Below are 19527 nucleotides of genomic sequence, written 5' to 3'. Positions count from 1 at the left end.
TCAAATAAAGTGAAAGATGACAACAACAAACGTGTTTATTGTCCGTGTTGTTGTTGTAGTGAGGTTTTATTAAAGTTTCAGGTTTGTAAATACTACATGTATTATTCAATTCAGATGTGCTAGTCCGATTGTAGTATAGTTTTTATTTGTCCTTAGTCCCTTCTTTGCTCAAGACACAACCGTAAAGAATTGTCAACACATGTTTTGAACAAACTTTCTGAACAATCATTTATTGGAAAGGATAGTTTATTGGTGTTATGCTGGCCTAAAGCAGGCAATGGGAAAGAGGTGTTGTATTTAAATTTTTATATTTTTTTATCTTTACTGTAACATTTTCTGGTTCGATTAGAACATTCTTCTTTTTTGCAGGCGGTTGAATATATGGTTAAAAACTACCCTAACTCAACTTTACAGTATGCCAAAGAATTATTTGACTGGAAAGCTCAGGTATGTTTAACTTGTACTTGAATATGTTTTGATGATTGAAGTTATTTTCTTGGATTTGATTTAAATAGTTGTTTAGGTTGTTTGAAAGATAAATAAAGCTTAATTAGTTTTTCGTAATTAAGCTTTATTTATCTTTCAAACAATAATAATTGGAATATTTATTGAAATATTTTTTAGTGGCAATTACTCCTTAATCATCTTTTGTCAGCTTTAAGAAATAATGATTATGAACAATGGAATCAAGATGCTTACATTGCTGTTTTAAAAGGTTTCTTGTTTTATCCTTATCTTTCAAGCACTAAAATGACAAATTGATCTATAATTTTTTTATTTTGGTTTAGGTGTTCTGCTGCGTCTTACAAGAGCATATACTCCATCTGAGTTTCTTGCTTTATTACCTGCTGATGGTGCCATGCAATTCTTCTTGCCATACCTTCATGAATGTTGGGAGTACAAAAAATCTGGTGTCCTCCAGAAACAATTTCTTGATATGTACAAAGTTACTAATGTTCCCTAAGCGTAGAGCTGATGGGACCTTGTACTTAAATTTTTCTTCAGAATATCATGTTGAGTGCTCAAACTGTAGTCTGAAACAAGGATTTTATCTATTTTTGTTCTTAAATATTGAGCAGTGAATTAAAAGCTTTTAAAAATGGAATTTCTTCACTTCACTTGTCGAAAAGCTGATTTACCCTAAATCAGACTTACTTGAAAGAATTTATCAGTTTTGCGAACATTAGTTCCTGCAAAAATTATTGGGAAATTTGCTACTCACTATTGATTTTTACAAAACGATTAGACTAATATTATATTTTTTCAGCAATCCCAATACAAAGCTCACACATGTTCTTCTTGTTTGATTAGCACAAAAAAAATAGGATTGTTCTGATAAAGTCGACTCAACTAATGTGATTAAGGTAGGCTGTAGGGCAGCTGATATTGTTTTAGAGAAAAAATGCAGCCATTCTTGAAATAAAGATCAAAATATTTTCATACGCTTTTTGCATAGCTATATTGTGTCAATTAAGCCCTTTTGTAAGTTCTTATAGGCATTTGCGTTAGTTTCCTTTGTGTTAATTTCATGATTGTTAATGTTGCACTTTGTTAATTTTCTGGAATAAAGTAAAAATGGAGAATCTTATAAATGTATATAAAAATCACAATATCTACACTATTATGTCCAATAATTAGAATTTATTCTGAGATTATTTCTTTAATATATATTTTGTGCACAATTGTATATAAGGAAACTAGTATTTTTATGAATATTTTAGATATAATTTATGACTTAAATTGTTTGTTGTGCAACATTTATAAACAATAAATGCAAGATTTAAAGAAAACTTCTCTAGATAATAGAATAAGGTGTATTTGCTGGACTAGAAGTAAGAATGTTTGTGTGTTTTCTTCTTTAAATTAACCCAATGGATGACCTTGCACAAAATTTTAAATAAATTTTTTTGGATTTTTTCAGATGACTTCTTGCTTGACTCGCTCAAAGTTGATTGGGGATGTCCAATTAGACTTACCTGAAATACTGTCATATTCTGAACTTTTGATCCTTTCTGTACAAATATGTTTTTTATTACACATCAAATTTTAATATACATTTTTATACATTTATTACCTGACTGATACGAAAAAACTGGTTAGAAACAGGAATCTGATGATTTGATTGGTTAAAATTGTATAATCCAACAATCTTGAATTCCACATCGAACAAGTGTTTTTCATTCTTCGTTGGTAATTTAGAAATTTTGACTTAAAAAATGGCTTTATTGTGTTTACATAGAACATTTATGTTTCAGATGAGATGCAGCCAGGTAATAAGAGGGATTCGTAACCCTCAGTCAAGAGCACATACCTTGCAAGCTGGGTCTGTACTTTCGAGCTTAGGCTTTGTATTTCATAATATAACATCAAAACTATTAGCAACTTTTTTCTCACAGATCATAAAAATTGAGACAATGTAACATGTACTTCTTAAAACCGAAAAAGCAAAAGATTTTCTGAGGTATTTTTTCTACTAAAAGGAAAAGCGTTGCTCATTGATTTGACTCTTACCTGAAAATTGGTTTCAATATTTTGTTAGCAAAGTACAATTTTCTGTTCATTCAATTTGAGTAAATATCCCTTTTGATTTGCCTATGTTTACAGTTGCCTATTGGATACATCAAAAAAAATCTGGAACCTATTTGGTACACATTTTAATGCATTGTTTTTTTAGAATATAAAAATATTGCAACAACATAGTCTTCACTATGCTGTAAGTAAATTCATTATGTCGAGTGGTTGTTACTACCAGTTTCTATCAATTCTATTCAGTGCTCTATTCTGTTTTACAGCTCAACAAGAGAACTATGGAACGTAATCAGTGGAAGGTCATCCCTTTCAGATCCTGTAAATATTTTTTATACATATTTTTATAAGTAACATTAGAATATTCAGCTTAATAAAAGGTAACAATTATGCATTTACATATGCGTATTCTAAGAAAATAAGTTAATGTCCAAACAAACCTTTATGCGATGCACATTAGTGCAGCAAGTGAAAAAACTTTACATGACCAACAGGGCGAAAAAATGCAGTTAATACATTAAGGCTTAAATTTTTCAAATGCTAAGAATAATTGAGGCTACTCTTAATTTACCTGATGTTTTAAAAAGGTTATTGTGGGATGAGAAAGCTGTTATTTAGAGTTTTTGGGTATCTTATAAAAACGTTGAACACAAATTTAATAACACATTTTTGTCATGAAAGTTTAATTTGAAGGAATATGAAATGTTCACACAAAAGGAGATATAGATCATAAAAATAAAAATAACCAGTTTATGTTGTGATATATATTTTTTATTTTTCAGACTTCGATTGGTGAGGAACTCAACAGATTTAAACCTTTGTTAGAAAATGGAATTGATTTTTATAAAACCCCGAAGTGAGCTTTTCTATATTCACATCAACTGTACTAATAACTTCATACTTGAAATAATTTATCTTCGTTTTTAGTCCTTCATCTTTGAATAAATTAAAATCAACTGAGTCAGTCAAAAGGAAGGAGTTCATTCTGAAATTAAGTCAGTTTCTTGTAAGTATATATTAAAATAATGTGATAAATCCTAAAAGAGATGAAAATAAAGGCAAGTTATGTTTTTATAAAATTTTAGGATCTTGACGAATGGCAAACACACGAACTTTTTCAAAATTATTTACGAATCGACTTCAGAGGTTCTGGCCCTCAACTACAGGTGTGTGATGTACCTCTAATATCTCTAATAGGATGATTTGTAATAGTAAAGGTTTAGTAATGGAGCTGAAAGGTTGTTTAGTATTGCTTTACTACTTTTCGTAGCATTGTAATAATGTTGTTCCTCTGCGTTTCTTAAGTGATTCGTTGGTTATTGATTACATTGATTAATATGAACAAAACTACTTTTTCATTAACTTTTTCATTTCCTTTTCATGATCTTCTTATAGTCATTTTACTATTAGCTTGTTTTGTTCTAGGCTATTTTAAAACATGATGCACAATTAGATGGATTTCTATTAAAGGTATATCAAGTATTTCAAATTTTTTTTTCAACAAAAAATTATGTTTGTGCGTACTATTTGTTCGGTAACATTGTTCTATTCCGCAGGTACTTGAATTTTACATGAAAGAGAGAAGTTACTTGCTGAGATGTATCAAATATTTAATCTCATATTGGCAAGATGAGACTTGTTTATACAGAGTAAGTAACCATACACCAAGCAGTTTTGTTCGTTTTAGGAAGGCTTTCCATCCATGTGATTGTGATGTATTGAAGGCTTGTGTTTTGTGTTTTTTAAGGAAGAATTTGCTAAAGTTGTTGATGATCTGGCAAATAAGAATTTCATACAAAAGGTTTGTGAATATTTTATTTTCCCAGTAAATTTTAAAATTTTGAAAGGTTAGGTGAAAGAGAATAATGTTTGAGTGTTTTCTCATTTTAGTAAATGATTTTCTGTCCTTTCCTCTATTATGACACATGTCACATAATGTTATTAATTATAACTGATTCTGTGCTACCATTACTACATAATCTCAAAATTGAAGCTAAATGGTTTTTATGATTTCACCCAACTGTACTTATATTATATGCCCTACACACCTAAGACATGCGTGCTAGTTCTAATGCAGCGGTGGAGAAAGATTACTGTTACATGTATTCTGTGCTGGAAGTTAATTATACGACAACTTTTTGTAATATTTAGATTATTAAACAGCTTAAAGAAAAGTTCAGACATCTTGCAAATCATGCTGGCATCAAGGTATTTAATTTTAAATCATACTTTTTGCCTGTTATAAATTTCTTTTTTTTATCGTTTTGTTTAATTTGTGTATTCAGGGGAATGCAGTTGCTCAAGGAGAATTTACCAGACAGTATATACTAGAGCAGGTATAATGCTTTCTTATTATATTTTGTTAGTATTTGCTTTTTATCAATTCTTTTGTTTCAACCTCTTTAATTGTTGTTTGTTTTCAGTGTCACTTAGTAGAAATAGTATTTCTATACTATAAAGATTTTGAAATGCCACTTGAGTTGTTCTTGGACTTGGCAAACTTTTTTAGGGTATGTAAAAGATTTTTACTTTGTTTTATAACATGATTTGTCTGTCCTATGTCAACGTGTGATACGTATACACGAATAACCTTTTTAGTGTCAGCATTTTGGAGTAAGTCAAGTAAATCGAAAGTTCATGACTCCGAACACACAACACTTGATTGAAAGATTTGGGTAAGCATACCGCAATCCAGAATTATGCTATTATAATCTATATTATAATACCTGTATACGTCTGTCCGTCCGTCCGTTCGTCTGTCCGTCTGTCTGTCACGCAAAATGGTAGCTTAGCTGCGCAGGTAGCGAGACGCACGCAATGCGGTATAAAAAAGGACGGGCGAACCAGTGGATTTTTCCGCGGGCTAACGACTAGTGCTATTATAATTATGCAGCTGTTGTAATTATGTGCTGTTATATTATGTTTTGTTTTGCTTTAGGTATATCTCTTCTCTGGTGTTATTAGAAGGATTAGATTTGGAATTACTTCGAAAATCATTTGGTGAGGACGAGAGGTAAGTCCCTTGTTTTGTCTTCTATTAAATTGTGATACAGTATAGTACTTTCAAAAATACACGTGTTTACATTGTTCAGCTCTGATGTAAAAGAACATCATATCCTAAAGAACAATTTTTGGAAGGTATGTGCAGAGACATTCACTTACAACTTTTTGAAATATTCTTGCTCAAGTCAGCCTGATAGAATAGCACTCAATGACATGAAATACTGCGTTCTCTTAAACGCTTGATTTGATTATTGAATTTTTTGAAAGAGACTTTGCACTAATTTTTGTGTTGCTTCGTAGAAAGTTGACGAATTATTATATTCTTGGGACGATGTTGCACATCAAGGACCCGTGTTAATGGCATGGACAGTCTTTCGACATGTGTGTCTTCCACAACAACAACAACAGGTATAAACAGAAATTAACGTGACAGCATTTACCTTTTGTAGTCAGAAAGTTTATATTGGATTTACATTTTATGTCCTCATCATGTAAGTCGTCACACATGTAGCTTTTGACATGCACTTTTTGGTATAAAATAGAACGAAAATGAATGTGATATTAGTTTTTCCTTCCTATTAAAAGTTTTATATGTTAAAAGTTCTGAATTGACAGACAAAATGCATCACATACAGGTTATCACATTTTTTTAAATGGTATTGCTTTTCATTGCAAAAACACCTGCCCTCCCTGTAAATATTCTTGCTGTGTTATCCAACCATACTTTTGTTTGACGTTTAGCTCACGAAAATGTTCGGTGATGCTGCTATCAGATGTAATGTGATCAATTATTTACATAATCTCTTACTGTATCCATTATTTGAGAAAAAGAACGATCCACTGGCTGGACTAGTGAAATCTTTTGTCTACATTTTAATGAGTCTAATGCTGACTATTTTCCATGAAGATACCTTGGGCGATTACCAGGTAATTTAGAATGCATGCTTGAAGTATTTTCATTTTATTTGGAAAGGACTAAATCTTAATGGCCTTTATAACTGTGCGTATTATATTTTAGACTTTAATATCGATTTCATGTAAAATCTTATCAGAACCTTCTTTGTCACTGGTGTTTCTTTCTCAAGATCAAGCAGGTGGTTTAGGTCTGTTGTTGAACTCTACAAAGAAACGTTTTCCTTACCAAGTTACTCCATACATTCGCTTACTAGCAAGTTTGTGCACAAGTGAAGAGAGTGCCGATATGGTATGTGTAATTTTGCAAATGTTGTTGAAAACAGGTTTTTGTTGAATTAAAAAAAAATGCAATACTTTAAACTTGTTGTATTATAAATTTAAAAAGGTGATGTTTAATTATTTAGGTATTTGAGATGTTGGAAAAGCAGAATACGCTGACGGAACTATTTGGGAAAAATAACGTTTCTGAGATAGAAGCTTGTGAGAACATGTGGAAAAGAAAAATTGAACGTATAATAATAAAATATCAATCAGACTCCATCACCTTGGATGCTGGTGTTTATGGAAAACTGTTTGCATACAAACAAGGTACTTAGGAATTCAAGTTATTTTTATCATTTTTAATTTTATAACTGCATTAGAGAGATCTCAAGACCCGAAAACTATCAGGTGATAGTGAAATCGAACTGAAATTGGAACTCCAGCTGACTTAACATTTGCAACCGCCACGAGCGGGATTAGATCCAGGGTAATTCCCAATCACATTTATCACTAAGCTGTTGTTGCTACTAAAGGCTTTTCACTGCATTTTTTCTCTATAGCGCAATTTATGCGTAAAAAAAAGCTCGTGAATGTTTTTGTCTATAGCGGAAAATGCAGCAAAATAGAAACGAGAGCACACTGTTTTACATATTACTAAAAGACAAAGCAGAATACTCTTTTTCTGGGTTGTTATGGTGAACGTTAAACCTGTGTATCACTTTAGATATACGCTTAATAAGATGGACTTACTCATATTCTGGTTGGTTATACTTAATGTTGCAACTTAACGGTATCATCGACAATCCAATGACGCACACAACAGATGCAGGAGAAGATGGGTTACTCGTTGCAAAATGTATCGTCGAAATCACCTCAGAAATGTTGCAACATGATCCCAACAAAATTGAAGACTTAGAAGCTATCATTGCATCTGTGGTGAAGATGATCAGAAGGTTTGTTTTTTTATTTATTTATTTGTTTTTGTTTGTTTTTTTATTTGTTTTTGTGCGTTTGTTTTTTGTTAATTATGATGCGTCGTTATGCTAAGAATAATTTCATTGTTTTAACTCGTTTATTTCTTTTAATAGAGTTTCACAGTTGAAAACGCCACCAGTAGAACTGCTAGCGTCCTGTTTAAAGTGTCTTCAATTTGTTTCACAGCAACTCCCGTTAGAAGTAAGTATACATTCCAATCTTGTGAATTAGTTAATACAATTTTTTAAAGGATTTTATGAAGGATGATTGTGACAACCATGTCTGCGTTTTTGTTGTCATTTTGTAGACAACCACAGTAGATAGATAGCTTATTTTGTCTCACGCTTAGATATGGACTCAACTTTCACACACAAAGTTTCTACCTTCTCACAACACCAGTATCCTTCAAACCACGACATCTTCTCATCTACACCTAGCCACTGGATTTTATGGTGTCCTATTAAACCAGCTTGAAATGACGAGTGGAGATTTTGCAGTTACGAGGGAATATTTAGGATTTGTATTGCAGTGTTTGAATGGACTCTCTTTGTGCGAAGCAAAAAAAGATCAAGCATTAAATAAACTTCAGTTTGATGTTGCTGTAAATATTGTATTTATTATCAAAGAAGTTTTCGCAAATTTTGGAAAATGGAGATTTGCCACCGTTGAAGACAAAGAAAGAATTGGTAAGTTTTTCGACTATTCATAATTTTTTTGGACAGAGACTTTTTAGTTACCTTATGTGTATAAATTAATGCGGGATAAATTCGTGCGAGAATAGTTTTTGTGGGGTTAATTTTTGTGAATTTGGTCCCTTTTTGAAAAGTTATGTCAACCAAAAAAATTTTATTTTGCATATCTGCAAAAATAGATCCCGCAAAAATATCTGTCAACTGGCATTTGCAAAAATAAGTATCACAAAATGTTATCTTTTTAAACACCCTGAATAAAGTTTTTGTCGTCACTCTAAGCTCTTCCGGCCTCCACCGTGGTGTTTTGGCTATGGAAAATCAGATTGCGCGCTCATTTACTATCCCAGGGGGCGTAAGAGACGGGGAACCTCCCATTTATAACATTTTTCGAAATTCTAGATGATTTGTGAGATTTAGAATTATTAAAATACAGTTCAAAAACAAATGTTACCCTTTGATCTTTGTTTAGCATACCCTTAAACATCCGATTCGCAAAAAAAAAAAAAAAATGTCAGTTTTTTTTACATATTATAAACATTCGCTAAAATACATCTCGCAATTTCTTTGCTTAGAGCCCAATTCCGTAAAACTCGTTTTTTCAAGTTCAATCGCAAAAATTGATATCGAAATATTCCACTTTTTTAAACCTATAGAGCAAGTTAATGGCCTTTAAATTTTGCTTGTCGCACTTTTCAAGATTTTCTGAGTGCTAGTCACATCGAAAAGGTCCAAAAATTCAGATATAATACTGTGCTTACGCCGGCATAAATTGCTACTGATTAAAATTCCATGACGCAAATGTCATGACATAACCTAAACATTTCCATGTTCATAAGTTCAGGTTGCAACATGAGCATCAATAATTGTTTATGGAAATAGTCTTCTTCGTAATTCGAACATTTATATCTTTAGGTTTAAGATGTTTAGAAATATTCCATCTTATATTGTCACCTGCATTTAACGACTTTACTTCTGATAATGACAGGTGAGTATTGGTTACCCTCTTCTATCTATCGTCGCCCTAATTCATTAAAGTGTTAAAAAGGTTTTATAAACCGGTTGCTTACCTTTAGAAACGCACCTTCGTTAAAATCATTAGTATTAGAAGGGCTGCTTTATCACAACGCTGGAGAATCATTACTTTCCATCGTAAGTGTTGGTGTTGATACTCTAGAAGAAATGTTGACCAGCAGTGTCAGGTTAGAATAATTTTCTTTAAATCCTGTCTCTAAGCTTTTTCAAGAAAAAATCTATAAGATTAAAAAAAAATTGCTTACGTGATTCATGTTTAAGATTTATCTCTATGGAAACTGTATGACGTCCCCACAAGTGATACAAGTCATTATTCCTATAGTAAATTCATGCAATTTGAACCTGTCCATGTTTACAGCGGAACCATACCCCCAAAATGTGCTAATTATTGCCGATCCCAACGTGGATTATTTTGTAGACGCGTTAAAGAGTGCAACTAGCGAAATTTGATATATTGTACATTTGTGCAAGTATATTGTACATTTTATTTTGACATTTTTTCTTACTTTTTTGAAGATTGTTCTGTTAAAAAGGATTTTCGATTTCTTCAAAGAAATATTCTTTTTCAGTCCCAGCCATAGTTTAGACCAGCTTCTAAAAAATCATATAATGGCTGCGTTTTCCTTTGTTTTTTCGCCTACTCAGAAGAGGAACTCGATTGCATTGGTTCTTTTTATGCGTACTCTCAATACCGTTGGCTATTTAAGGCATGAAAGTTGAAAAGCAACATTGTTTTGTAATTGATAGGATATCTCAACAGTGCATTTCTGTATGCTAAGCCATCAATATATTTGATTTTTTAATTTTAGTCAAATGTCAAACATCATTCAGCTAGTAAAATTGTCATTTGCTGTCATTAACAGATTGCTCTATGAAAGAAAACGGGTGTGTGATTATATTATCTCAAGTTTAATCACTGCGGAAAAGACACTTGCATTCTAACACACTTCACCGTAGCAAGTCTTGGATAAAAGAATAACATAATTTTTAAATATTTGTTTTCATGTTATAGAGTGAGGATGTATCGCCTTTGGAAGATGCTTTCAGACTGCAATACGTCACACAAGTTTCTGAGCTCGACTTTATACAGACCACGGAAAAAGTTACATTACTTTCTCTTATTGCGAAATTTATTTACCATCGAGAAGATCCAAAGCTTCCTACATTAGCAGTGATTGTGCTTCGATTACTTGTTGCTAAATTTCCCTTAATTTTGACAGCATGCTTCGGTGAATCACTTGAAGGGATACGGAATGCGTTTGTCAATCGATTGAACGGGCGAGTTGAGGCTCTCAGACTAAAAGTTGCGATAATCGAGTTTTTAACTACCTGTGTTGAGACGCAACCTGGTATAATCGAGTCGTTTACACAAATATCGCAAGGAAAGGATAAGAAAAACACGATTGGGAAATTTAGTTGTTTACTTCCCATACTTGATGTGTTGCAAGACAAACAGCAAATCGATATTTTAACTTCGTCTGCGTTGGAATTTCTTGCTGCAATATGGATGAATAGATATGACGTTGCGATGACGTTGGTTAAGAAGAGGTACTTAGAGTTACAATAACGGTTAGTTTTAGTTTTGAAAATATTTCGATAAAGTTCTTTTCTTTTTCGTTTAGCAAAGATTTTTGGGATATTGTCATCAATCCTTTGTACGAGTTGCCAAAGTTGAAGGTATGTTAATCTGCCGACTACAGTTGCACATGCAGTAAAAAGTTGTCCTATTTTGGTTTGTAAGCAAGCAAAAAAATATCGACTAGCACCTTAAGCGCTACTTTCAAATCTTCAAGAACAGAACTGCTATATACGGAGTCTTGATAATCCCCCCAATTGTAGCTGGCACTGTTGAGACGCAATTTTTGGGATATTGGATAACAATGGGATTGGGTTTATCTGGAATTTATATCTATCGCTTTTCTGAACTGATCTTTTGTGCTCGGTCCTTTATCCGTTATGTTGAACTCTCACAAAAATTTCTTGTATGAAAAAGCTTTCTGGAGTATAATGTCAAAAATTGTTTTGGTCCATCTCATACTGCTAAATATTCCAAAAAGATAATACACTAATACACTTGTATTTAGGCTAGCAAATGGATACTTGAAGTGACCAGTCATATTTTGAACATCGTTGCATACGAAGCTTACTACGTGAAAAGGTTATTTTCTACTCTAATTTTTTTTTTTAATTTTTTGTGTAAAGTAATGTATTTATATATATTTTTTTGGTTTAAATAGCGATCAGTTTGATGAAGAACTTGATAAGAAATTAAGATCGTTATCTGACGGGAAATCCTATTCGTGTATTACTCATGTGAGTCTTTTATTTTGATTATTTTCATCTCCATCGAAATGACATACTTTATCATTACATCTTCTTTCATAGTTTCTTCTTCCCAATACAAAGATCAACCCCTCCTCACAGCTGCTGCTTGTAAAATCATGGCGAATGTTTCTATGTGTTATGTCGAAAACTCAGGTTGGTAGTATTGCTGCGTAGTTCTTGCTGCCAACAAGACTCTAATACTTGCTACTTTAGACTATAGATTTTAGAGCATAGTTTCGACAATATTTTTGGACGCAGAATTAGGCGTAATACCAAAATTTTAAAACTCACACGTGTTTACTTGTTAGGAAAGTACCTCTGGTTTGGAGGATACAGTGGATCAAATTTTTCATGATCTTATCAAAGCTATTGAGGCTTGGTTACCTGTAGAAAGTGTAAAATTAAAACGGGACATGATGGTGGAACTATCACACTTATGTTGGATGTTATGTCATAAGTGGAAAAGGTAGGGCTCGGCCCTTTTTCTCACTTCTTTGATATAACGTTCTTAGTTTTAAGGACTTAATAATGTATTAATGGCAATAACATTTCACTATAATAAGCCCCGTGGTCGGACTGTGTATTTTAAGGAGAAGGTTTTTGTTGCTTACAGTGGTTTCCATTGAATAATTGCGATGTTCTAGTTCTACGTATGCAACTTTAAGGAATATATTAATGAAGCACTACGAACCGCAGCAATTGGCTATCATTTCTTGACATGTTCAACAAGAACGGTATCTACTAGTAAGGCGAAGATTTCAGTTGAAATTAAAATAAACCCTAAGACTGATGGTTAGAAAAAAATGTGTGCAAAACGATACAATGACATTATTTAGTCTGGCATTTTGCAAACAGCATATTGTCTGGTTAATTCTGTGTTATATATTTAATGATGTTATTATTTGTTATTTTCAAAATGCAATTTTTAGACTAATATCCAACCAGAGAAGTGTGTTGGCTTCACTAGATAGAATTTTACGCGAGTGTGAATCTGTAGATAAAGTTTTACACACACAAATACAACAGCATTTGTATCTTCTCGCTGTTGTTATCCTGCAAGATTATTCTTCTGACGGTAAGCCAAAGTGACTACACCAACCTTTTTGAGGTGAACTATGTCCTTGAACGCCAGTTATTCATTGTCATACTTGCGAGGCAACTTTTTTAAAATCAAAATCTTTAGATGTGACAACTGCTCAGAATGAATTTATTTCCATGGCAACGTTAGTTTGCAAATGGCTGCAGTTTGATGGCTGTTTACATTTTGGTGATCCGGTGACAGAAAAACAAGATTTATCCGTATGTTTTTATTGTACCTCTTCTTTATACTGCTTCAACTAAATATAATTTGATTGTATAAACTACTTCAGTAATTTTTATTTTTATTTTAGACTCACGTTGTAAGCATGAGCCTGTTGAACGAGTTGTTGCGATGTGTCTCCCCGGCGTCCGCATTCGTAAACGTGTTGAAAGAAAATGGCGTCGTTTACGGGCTATTAAATACTGTTGATATTTGTATACAGGTTGTTTACTATTTATGTATTTATTAAATTAGTGTTTGAATTATTTTCCTGTGAAAAAAATCATTTATTTTACTTTTGATGGACAAACGAACAGCTTAAGCTAAATGTAGGAGTGAAAATTTGCTGGATAAAATAAATCAAAGAAAAGTTCGTTTTGATTTGATTGCGATTCTGTATGTACCTGTATACAACAACTTTTCGAATTTTTTAGAGAAAAACGAACCTGGATTACGTGGCAGTTGTTTTATCTTTTCTACTTGACTGTGCTCAAGTACCGGAGGTTTGTTCTTTCTCGCATTAATTGAGTTTTCAGTATTTTCTTTGTTGGAACTTTGGTCTAACATTATCCCCTCAAACAAGACTCGATTAGGCGCTCTCTTCGAATACGCGCTTTCTTGAAATGAGCGCGCCTTAATCGTGTCTTTCTGGTATTTTAACGATGGGTACAATAAAAACACATTAAATAATATGACATGTTCAAAAAAGGAAATACAATAATCTTGTTCGAGGAATTTGTTTTACAGAACTAAGATCCAACATCGTTTATTGTATTTCAGACAGCAGAGCATCTTATCCATAGCGGTGTTGGTAATTTTTTGTCACTCAGCGTGAAGAAGATTTATCTGGATTCTACAGACCAGGTTAGAATTACATTACAGGTTTCATTTATAAGAATAAAAATACATAAAACCTGAGACAATGACAATGTTAGGAAAAGGAAAAAAAACACGAAAAAATGAATTTGCAAACTTATTGCTTTTTGCTTGCAAAATTTCAGTATGAGCATATTTTTAGGATATTCTTAACTTTTTGTCTAATTTCATCTTTGAATATTCTTATAGAGTATATTTTTATAAAGAAGCATGTAGTATATAAATTATAAAATATAGCTTTTTTCAATGTAAGCTTATATAATATAGGTTGACGCCAATCAGGAACAACTTTTTCGAATCTGGTCACTGGTTGTTGGAATCACATCTCGCTTGTTGAAAGTGTCGAAATTCGCGTTTCTTCAGTCTTCTATAGATTTTATTGGTACGCATAAAGAAACGATTTTTCAGGTAGGACAAAAGTCAATGTGAATTATCTTTGTATCAGAGTGATCCAATCATGCAGCTGTCGTCTGAACCTTTTTTTATAATTCTGAGAATATTTAAGTTCTATTTTTAGAGCATGAATTTAATCACGCAATTAGTAATGGGGGATAATTTGCAGACTGCGGAGCAACTTTCTGCGTTATGCTACGAACTGGCTATCTATCAGAACGATATCTCATTTGCTTTGCCAGAAGTGTTTCAGAATATAAAGGTAGGTTTCACCAATCTCAACAATTATTTCTAATTTTTTTTAAACTGCTGCAAAGAAGTTCTGTCTTTTTGTTTTAGCATGGTATAGCACAGATGGTACGAACCAGTGTTGCCTTGCTGGCCAGGCAGAAATTGCTGAGTCACTTAGTCGAGGTAGAGTTTTTGTAACTTCATTCTAAGATGGCTATTCAAATCAGTAATTTTTTTCCAAAAAATTAACCACAATACTCTTTTAATAATAAAAACTATTTTTAGTGCAAAGCGGGAGATAATATCGAACATATAATAAATAGAACAAAAACTCCGAGTCCGACGTCCTTTCGTAGTGACAGTGCAAAGTCGGGTGTTAACAGTGATGTTTTGGAACAACTTTCGCCCCATGTTGAACTCGCTCACAACAGGTACGCAAAAACGATTATTTTTTTACACGTTATTTTAAAACAATGAAAATTGTCTTCCAAAATTCGAGCATTAAAGTAATAAACATCCCATTTTATTACTAAAAACTTTGACTACCAATTTATAGCAATATAAAAATTTTAAGATCAACAAAAATCACGTGCGTATCATAGAATCTACGAGAGGTGGAGCGCCTTAAAATTCCTTATCTTAATATTCGGCGTGGATTTAATTTGACGAATGACCTAAAAGTTAACCTAAAAAAATTTCTGTTTGAGATCTACATATCTTTCTTTTCACGCAATAGAAATACTATCTTTTAGGTTAATAAACATATTATGCAATTCTGTCGGCACCTTACGACGTTTGACGCCGAATGTTGTCGAATCTATACTAGACGAGGTAACGTTCAATTTTTTTTTCTCAGATCGATATGCAGTGCGAGCTAAATATCTTTCCCATCACCATGTCATAGAAAATAAAAATTAATAAAATTCGTAAACTATGAATGATGTATATGAAAGCACCTTCCTTAGCACTCAAATTATTCGTAGTTGTCTTCTTTACCTTTGTGATATGTCACTTGCTGGTGTGAGATATATTTAAACAAGTTATTTCTTTTTTTTATTTATGTTTATTTAAGTATGCTGATCTGTTAATAAAAATCTGTTTTTATCTGTTTAACTTTCATGACGTCAAAGGCACGGCTTGTAATACTCGGCTCTGCCAATATTAACAGCTGACTACACTTCTGATGTCGATGGGGTGTCGATAATATTTGTGACGCCTCTTTTATCGGATACTACAACATATATTTGTGATCCTGTCTGGTTACTTAATCAATTATTTCATACTTTTTTTAGGGAATGGATATAGACAGTTTTTCTCCGCTGATAGATTTAAGTTTTCAATCTCCATCATTAGACGCAGAACCACCACCATCATTTGGTACCCTTGTTTCTTGCTTAAGCACCTGTTTGAAAATGATTAAAAGGGTACAATGATTTCCAACTTGTTTTATAATTTGAAAGCAGAAACGTTTGCGAAAATTTTGCTTTTTTATATATCCGCTGGTGTTGACTTTTTTAAACACAATTTTCCTTTTAAAACATTATTTCGTCTATTCGCAAAAGTAAAGAACACTAAGATTTTTTTCTATTTTGACCCATTTTCGCAAAAGTGAAGAACGGTGAGATTTCTATTTTGACCTATTTTCGCAAAAGTAAAGAACGCGAAAACTTCTATTTTGACTTATTTTTGTTTCATTACAACATTTTTTTGTACGTAAGAAACTACACTTTAGCTCGCCAACAAACTTTCTGTTCCAGCACAATGTTGATTCTTTGTATGATTTTTAGATGAGTCAATGCGATTCGGATAGAACGACACCGGACAGAGATTTTATTCAGTCACTTACCACTGATGACGAACGCAGACGGTAATATATGCGTGAAAATCGCACATTAAGCTGCAATTATTTAACAGCGCAACAATGCTTTCTTCTTATTCTTTATTATTATTTTTCTAGATCTATATTATGGTTTATTATTGATAATGCTTTGATAGTGTTAATCTCACAAGCGTCTTGCTACTTACGTCATCCAAGTATCGAGGCGCGACAAAAGCAGTTTTTGAAGAGAGAACTTGGCAGTGAACTTGTAAGTATTCGCGTTGCCACCCTTATTTATTATGTACAGGCGAATTAATTAAAATGTCTTTGGAAAATATTTCTTATTTACGTTACTGCTGTCGTACAGTACGCCCCATTCCGCCTTCAATATATTTGGTTCCTGGTGCAACCGCCCATGTAAAGATTTTAAACGCGCCACAGTGTTATTTTTATTTAAACTTTTATGAATTCTTTTTTTAACAATGTTAAACTAAAAAATTATTTTTGTTATGTCTGTTACTAAGACAACGAATTAACATGTGCCAGTAAAATTAAAATTTCAATTAACACTTTCAGAGCAATTTTTTGCATGCTGTTCAACGATTCCGTTCACGACGTGGTATTCCGCCATCTCCGATATCATCCGACAAGTTAGGAAGCAGTATGTCGGCGACGTACCGACGTTCTCCGAGTAAATTATCGACGTCGTTCAGTGAAGAGGAAGAGAATTCTTTACTTAAATTAATCGACGTATACACGAAAAACTTGCTACGATAAATAATACATGAAGGGTTGATTGCAATAAAACCTTTGTCCGATGAGATTAACGAGCTCTAAAAGAAGTAAAGATTACAAACATAGTGAAAAAATTTTAGTTTGTGAAAAAATGAAACAAGATTTTGTGTAAACTTTAAGATGTATTATAATTTTCAAAAAAGTGCTTTATGATTTCATCTTTAACCAAGGTGGTAGTGTGCAGACGATATGAGAACAATTTGTTTAATTTTATTAATTATCGACTTGCATGTTGCATAAAGATATGTACAGAGTTGTATGACATTGGTGACTCAATGATGTGGAACGAGAAAAACCAAGTGTGCATTATCTCACATTATATGACTCTAGGTGATCACTAATCCAAACTCCTTAAAAGTCTGGGAAATGCAATATATTCCTCCTTTGTGTTTTTTTTTGTTTTTTAGTCGTCAGGTTATGAAATCTAATTATGTTATTTTCTCTCATTAAAATTTCTGTTTTAACCGAACTAAATAATCCTAATTTTCGCCGGTATTTTATTTTAGCGCATTTTGGCCATATTCGCGAAATTATGTACTATAAAAATTCTAACCAGGCTGGTCAGTATTCTTATGTCTATTGTTCTTAACAATAGGTCTATTGTTTTTGTTCTTACAAAGCGTATTCTTATAAACCCGTTAAAATTAGTATCATTTTTCTCGAAAAAGGTCGGTAAACCCTTGAATGCTCCTTAGAGCTTTGTTTTCGAAATGTATGAAATCTTATATTTGGTGCAAACAGGGCTGCTATCTGGTCAAATTCGTCCCTAAGTATACATATATAGTTCTTTGCTATTGCTAAATGTACGTAATATATATGCACTTTATTGTTACATGAGAGCTGGGAACGAGGATGATAATAGGTTATACATGTAACATGCAGAGCCTAAATTTTCACAAATATACATATAAGCAAAACAGATAAAACAGAGCTATGAATACTTTTAATGGTACTAATTTGCGCGTGTAGATAAGTTTGCAGGTCGGGTATTAAGTTTAGTAAAAATGTTGCCAAATATATTTGAACGGAAAGCCTTTTTTTAAATGCACTACACTTTTAACGATGCTTTGGCGACAGTTTTAGCGTTCATGTTTACGTTTTCTTCGTGCAAATGAAATTGCTGTCGATTTTTAGAGTTTACGAATTGTTGACTTTTTATTTCTTTCGCAGGTATTGACTTTTTTGAATGGTGTTTACAAAAATATTTAGTGATTACCTTAAGGGGATTAATTTTCGCGTGGATTAAGTTTTTCAGTTATCGCGAGGTTGGCTAATATTCGCGAAATGAAGTCCATATAAAATATTTCAAAATGTGCAATTCGCGGAATTAAATCTTCGTAAAAAATTAATGTACTTGGTAAAAATAAGTCCTCGCAAAATTGTTAAAAAAATTAAGTAACGATTGAATTTGTTTTTTTAATTTTCATGACAATAACAAGAAATATCTTTTAATCGTTAATTATTGCTCTTGTAGACACTAGTAGAGCATTTTTATTTGCAACTTTCATTACGTTGCTAGGGCTTCTATTTTCTACTAAAAGTGAAAAACACGATTTTTTAAATCGAGAATGGTTTTTCCATTTTGGTCACTATTTCAGGGTTTAAAGTGTATGTATCATAATAGTCAGGTGATAAAAACCGGGTTATGCTAAACCACGACAAAATATTAAAGCTACAAATAACAAATGCAATATTGTTTCGTCAACTGTGACAGGTAATCTCCCGTGGTTTCTACGACTAATTAATAAACGGCAGTACATTGGGACGAAATTGCATTTGGTTTTGAGTTGAGAAGAAGGGATATGTACACGTATTCCTGTAGGTGGGAAATGTGCACGCACAACAGACAAAAGAGTCCATTCAAAGAAACATACCCGTAAAATTGGCGAACTATTTTTTAAAAAAAGTAGATAGAAAAAACTGTTCCACCAAAAAGCGATTTTACCCTATATGGTCCTGCTTATTTACCTACCAATAATGCGTAAGCATGTCATTCTCATTCCCAGAGCTTTTTGAGAAAGTAACCTCGAAAGTCACAAAGAGCTCTGGCGTCGAGAATGTAAAGCATGTAAAAAAATACGCCAATTTTTGTAAAGATAGCAAAGTTTCCTCACCCTAAACACTGTAAATAGGCTCTGAAAATGTAAGAAAAAGAGTGTTTTATTGGAAAATTAAGAATTTTTAATCCATGGCTTTCTTCCAATGATTTTATTAACATCATCACGTCGTCACAAAATCCTTCCGAAAGCTGCTGACGTAAACGTTTTGTGTTTTTGTTTCGTTAAAATCAAAACAAAATGTATGCGCATGCTCGGATTTAAAAACCTTAGAAAATGGTGGGGAAGAGGCGACAGTGTGTGCCATACAGAAAGTTTTTGTAAATT

At 32.6% G+C, this 19527-nt stretch overlaps 1 protein-coding gene across 1 annotated transcript; it reads left to right on the top strand.

Moving 5' to 3' along the window:
• The first annotated feature begins 2468 nt into the window (after positions 1-2468).
• Positions 2469-17288, top strand: LOC130656041 (nucleoporin NUP188-like). Its single transcript, XM_057458877.1, has 44 exons — positions 2469-2713; positions 2793-2847; positions 3309-3382; positions 3454-3532; positions 3612-3692; positions 3952-3996; positions 4083-4175; positions 4274-4327; positions 4678-4734; positions 4812-4862; positions 4950-5036; positions 5125-5201; positions 5465-5539; positions 5619-5664; positions 5830-5937; positions 6271-6456; positions 6548-6733; positions 6849-7032; positions 7430-7658; positions 7794-7881; positions 8030-8366; positions 9285-9357; positions 9446-9571; positions 10214-10289; positions 10417-10952; positions 11027-11081; positions 11489-11562; positions 11642-11717; positions 11790-11882; positions 12038-12195; positions 12659-12804; positions 12913-13028; positions 13121-13252; positions 13464-13532; positions 13810-13893; positions 14173-14313; positions 14423-14560; positions 14638-14712; positions 14815-14960; positions 15282-15360; positions 15822-15953; positions 16317-16396; positions 16487-16616; positions 16925-17288. Exons 1-44 carry the CDS (start codon positions 2709-2711, stop codon positions 17123-17125), a joined length of 5133 nt encoding a protein of 1710 aa, XP_057314860.1. The 5' UTR covers positions 2469-2708; the 3' UTR covers positions 17126-17288.
• Positions 17289-19527: the final 2239 nt, after the last annotated feature.

Source organism: Hydractinia symbiolongicarpus, chromosome 8, assembly GCF_029227915.1.
Source record: "Hydractinia symbiolongicarpus strain clone_291-10 chromosome 8, HSymV2.1, whole genome shotgun sequence".
NCBI classification, from domain to species: domain Eukaryota; kingdom Metazoa; phylum Cnidaria; class Hydrozoa; order Anthoathecata; family Hydractiniidae; genus Hydractinia; species Hydractinia symbiolongicarpus.
This window is presented reverse-complemented; position numbering and strand designations above follow the sequence as displayed.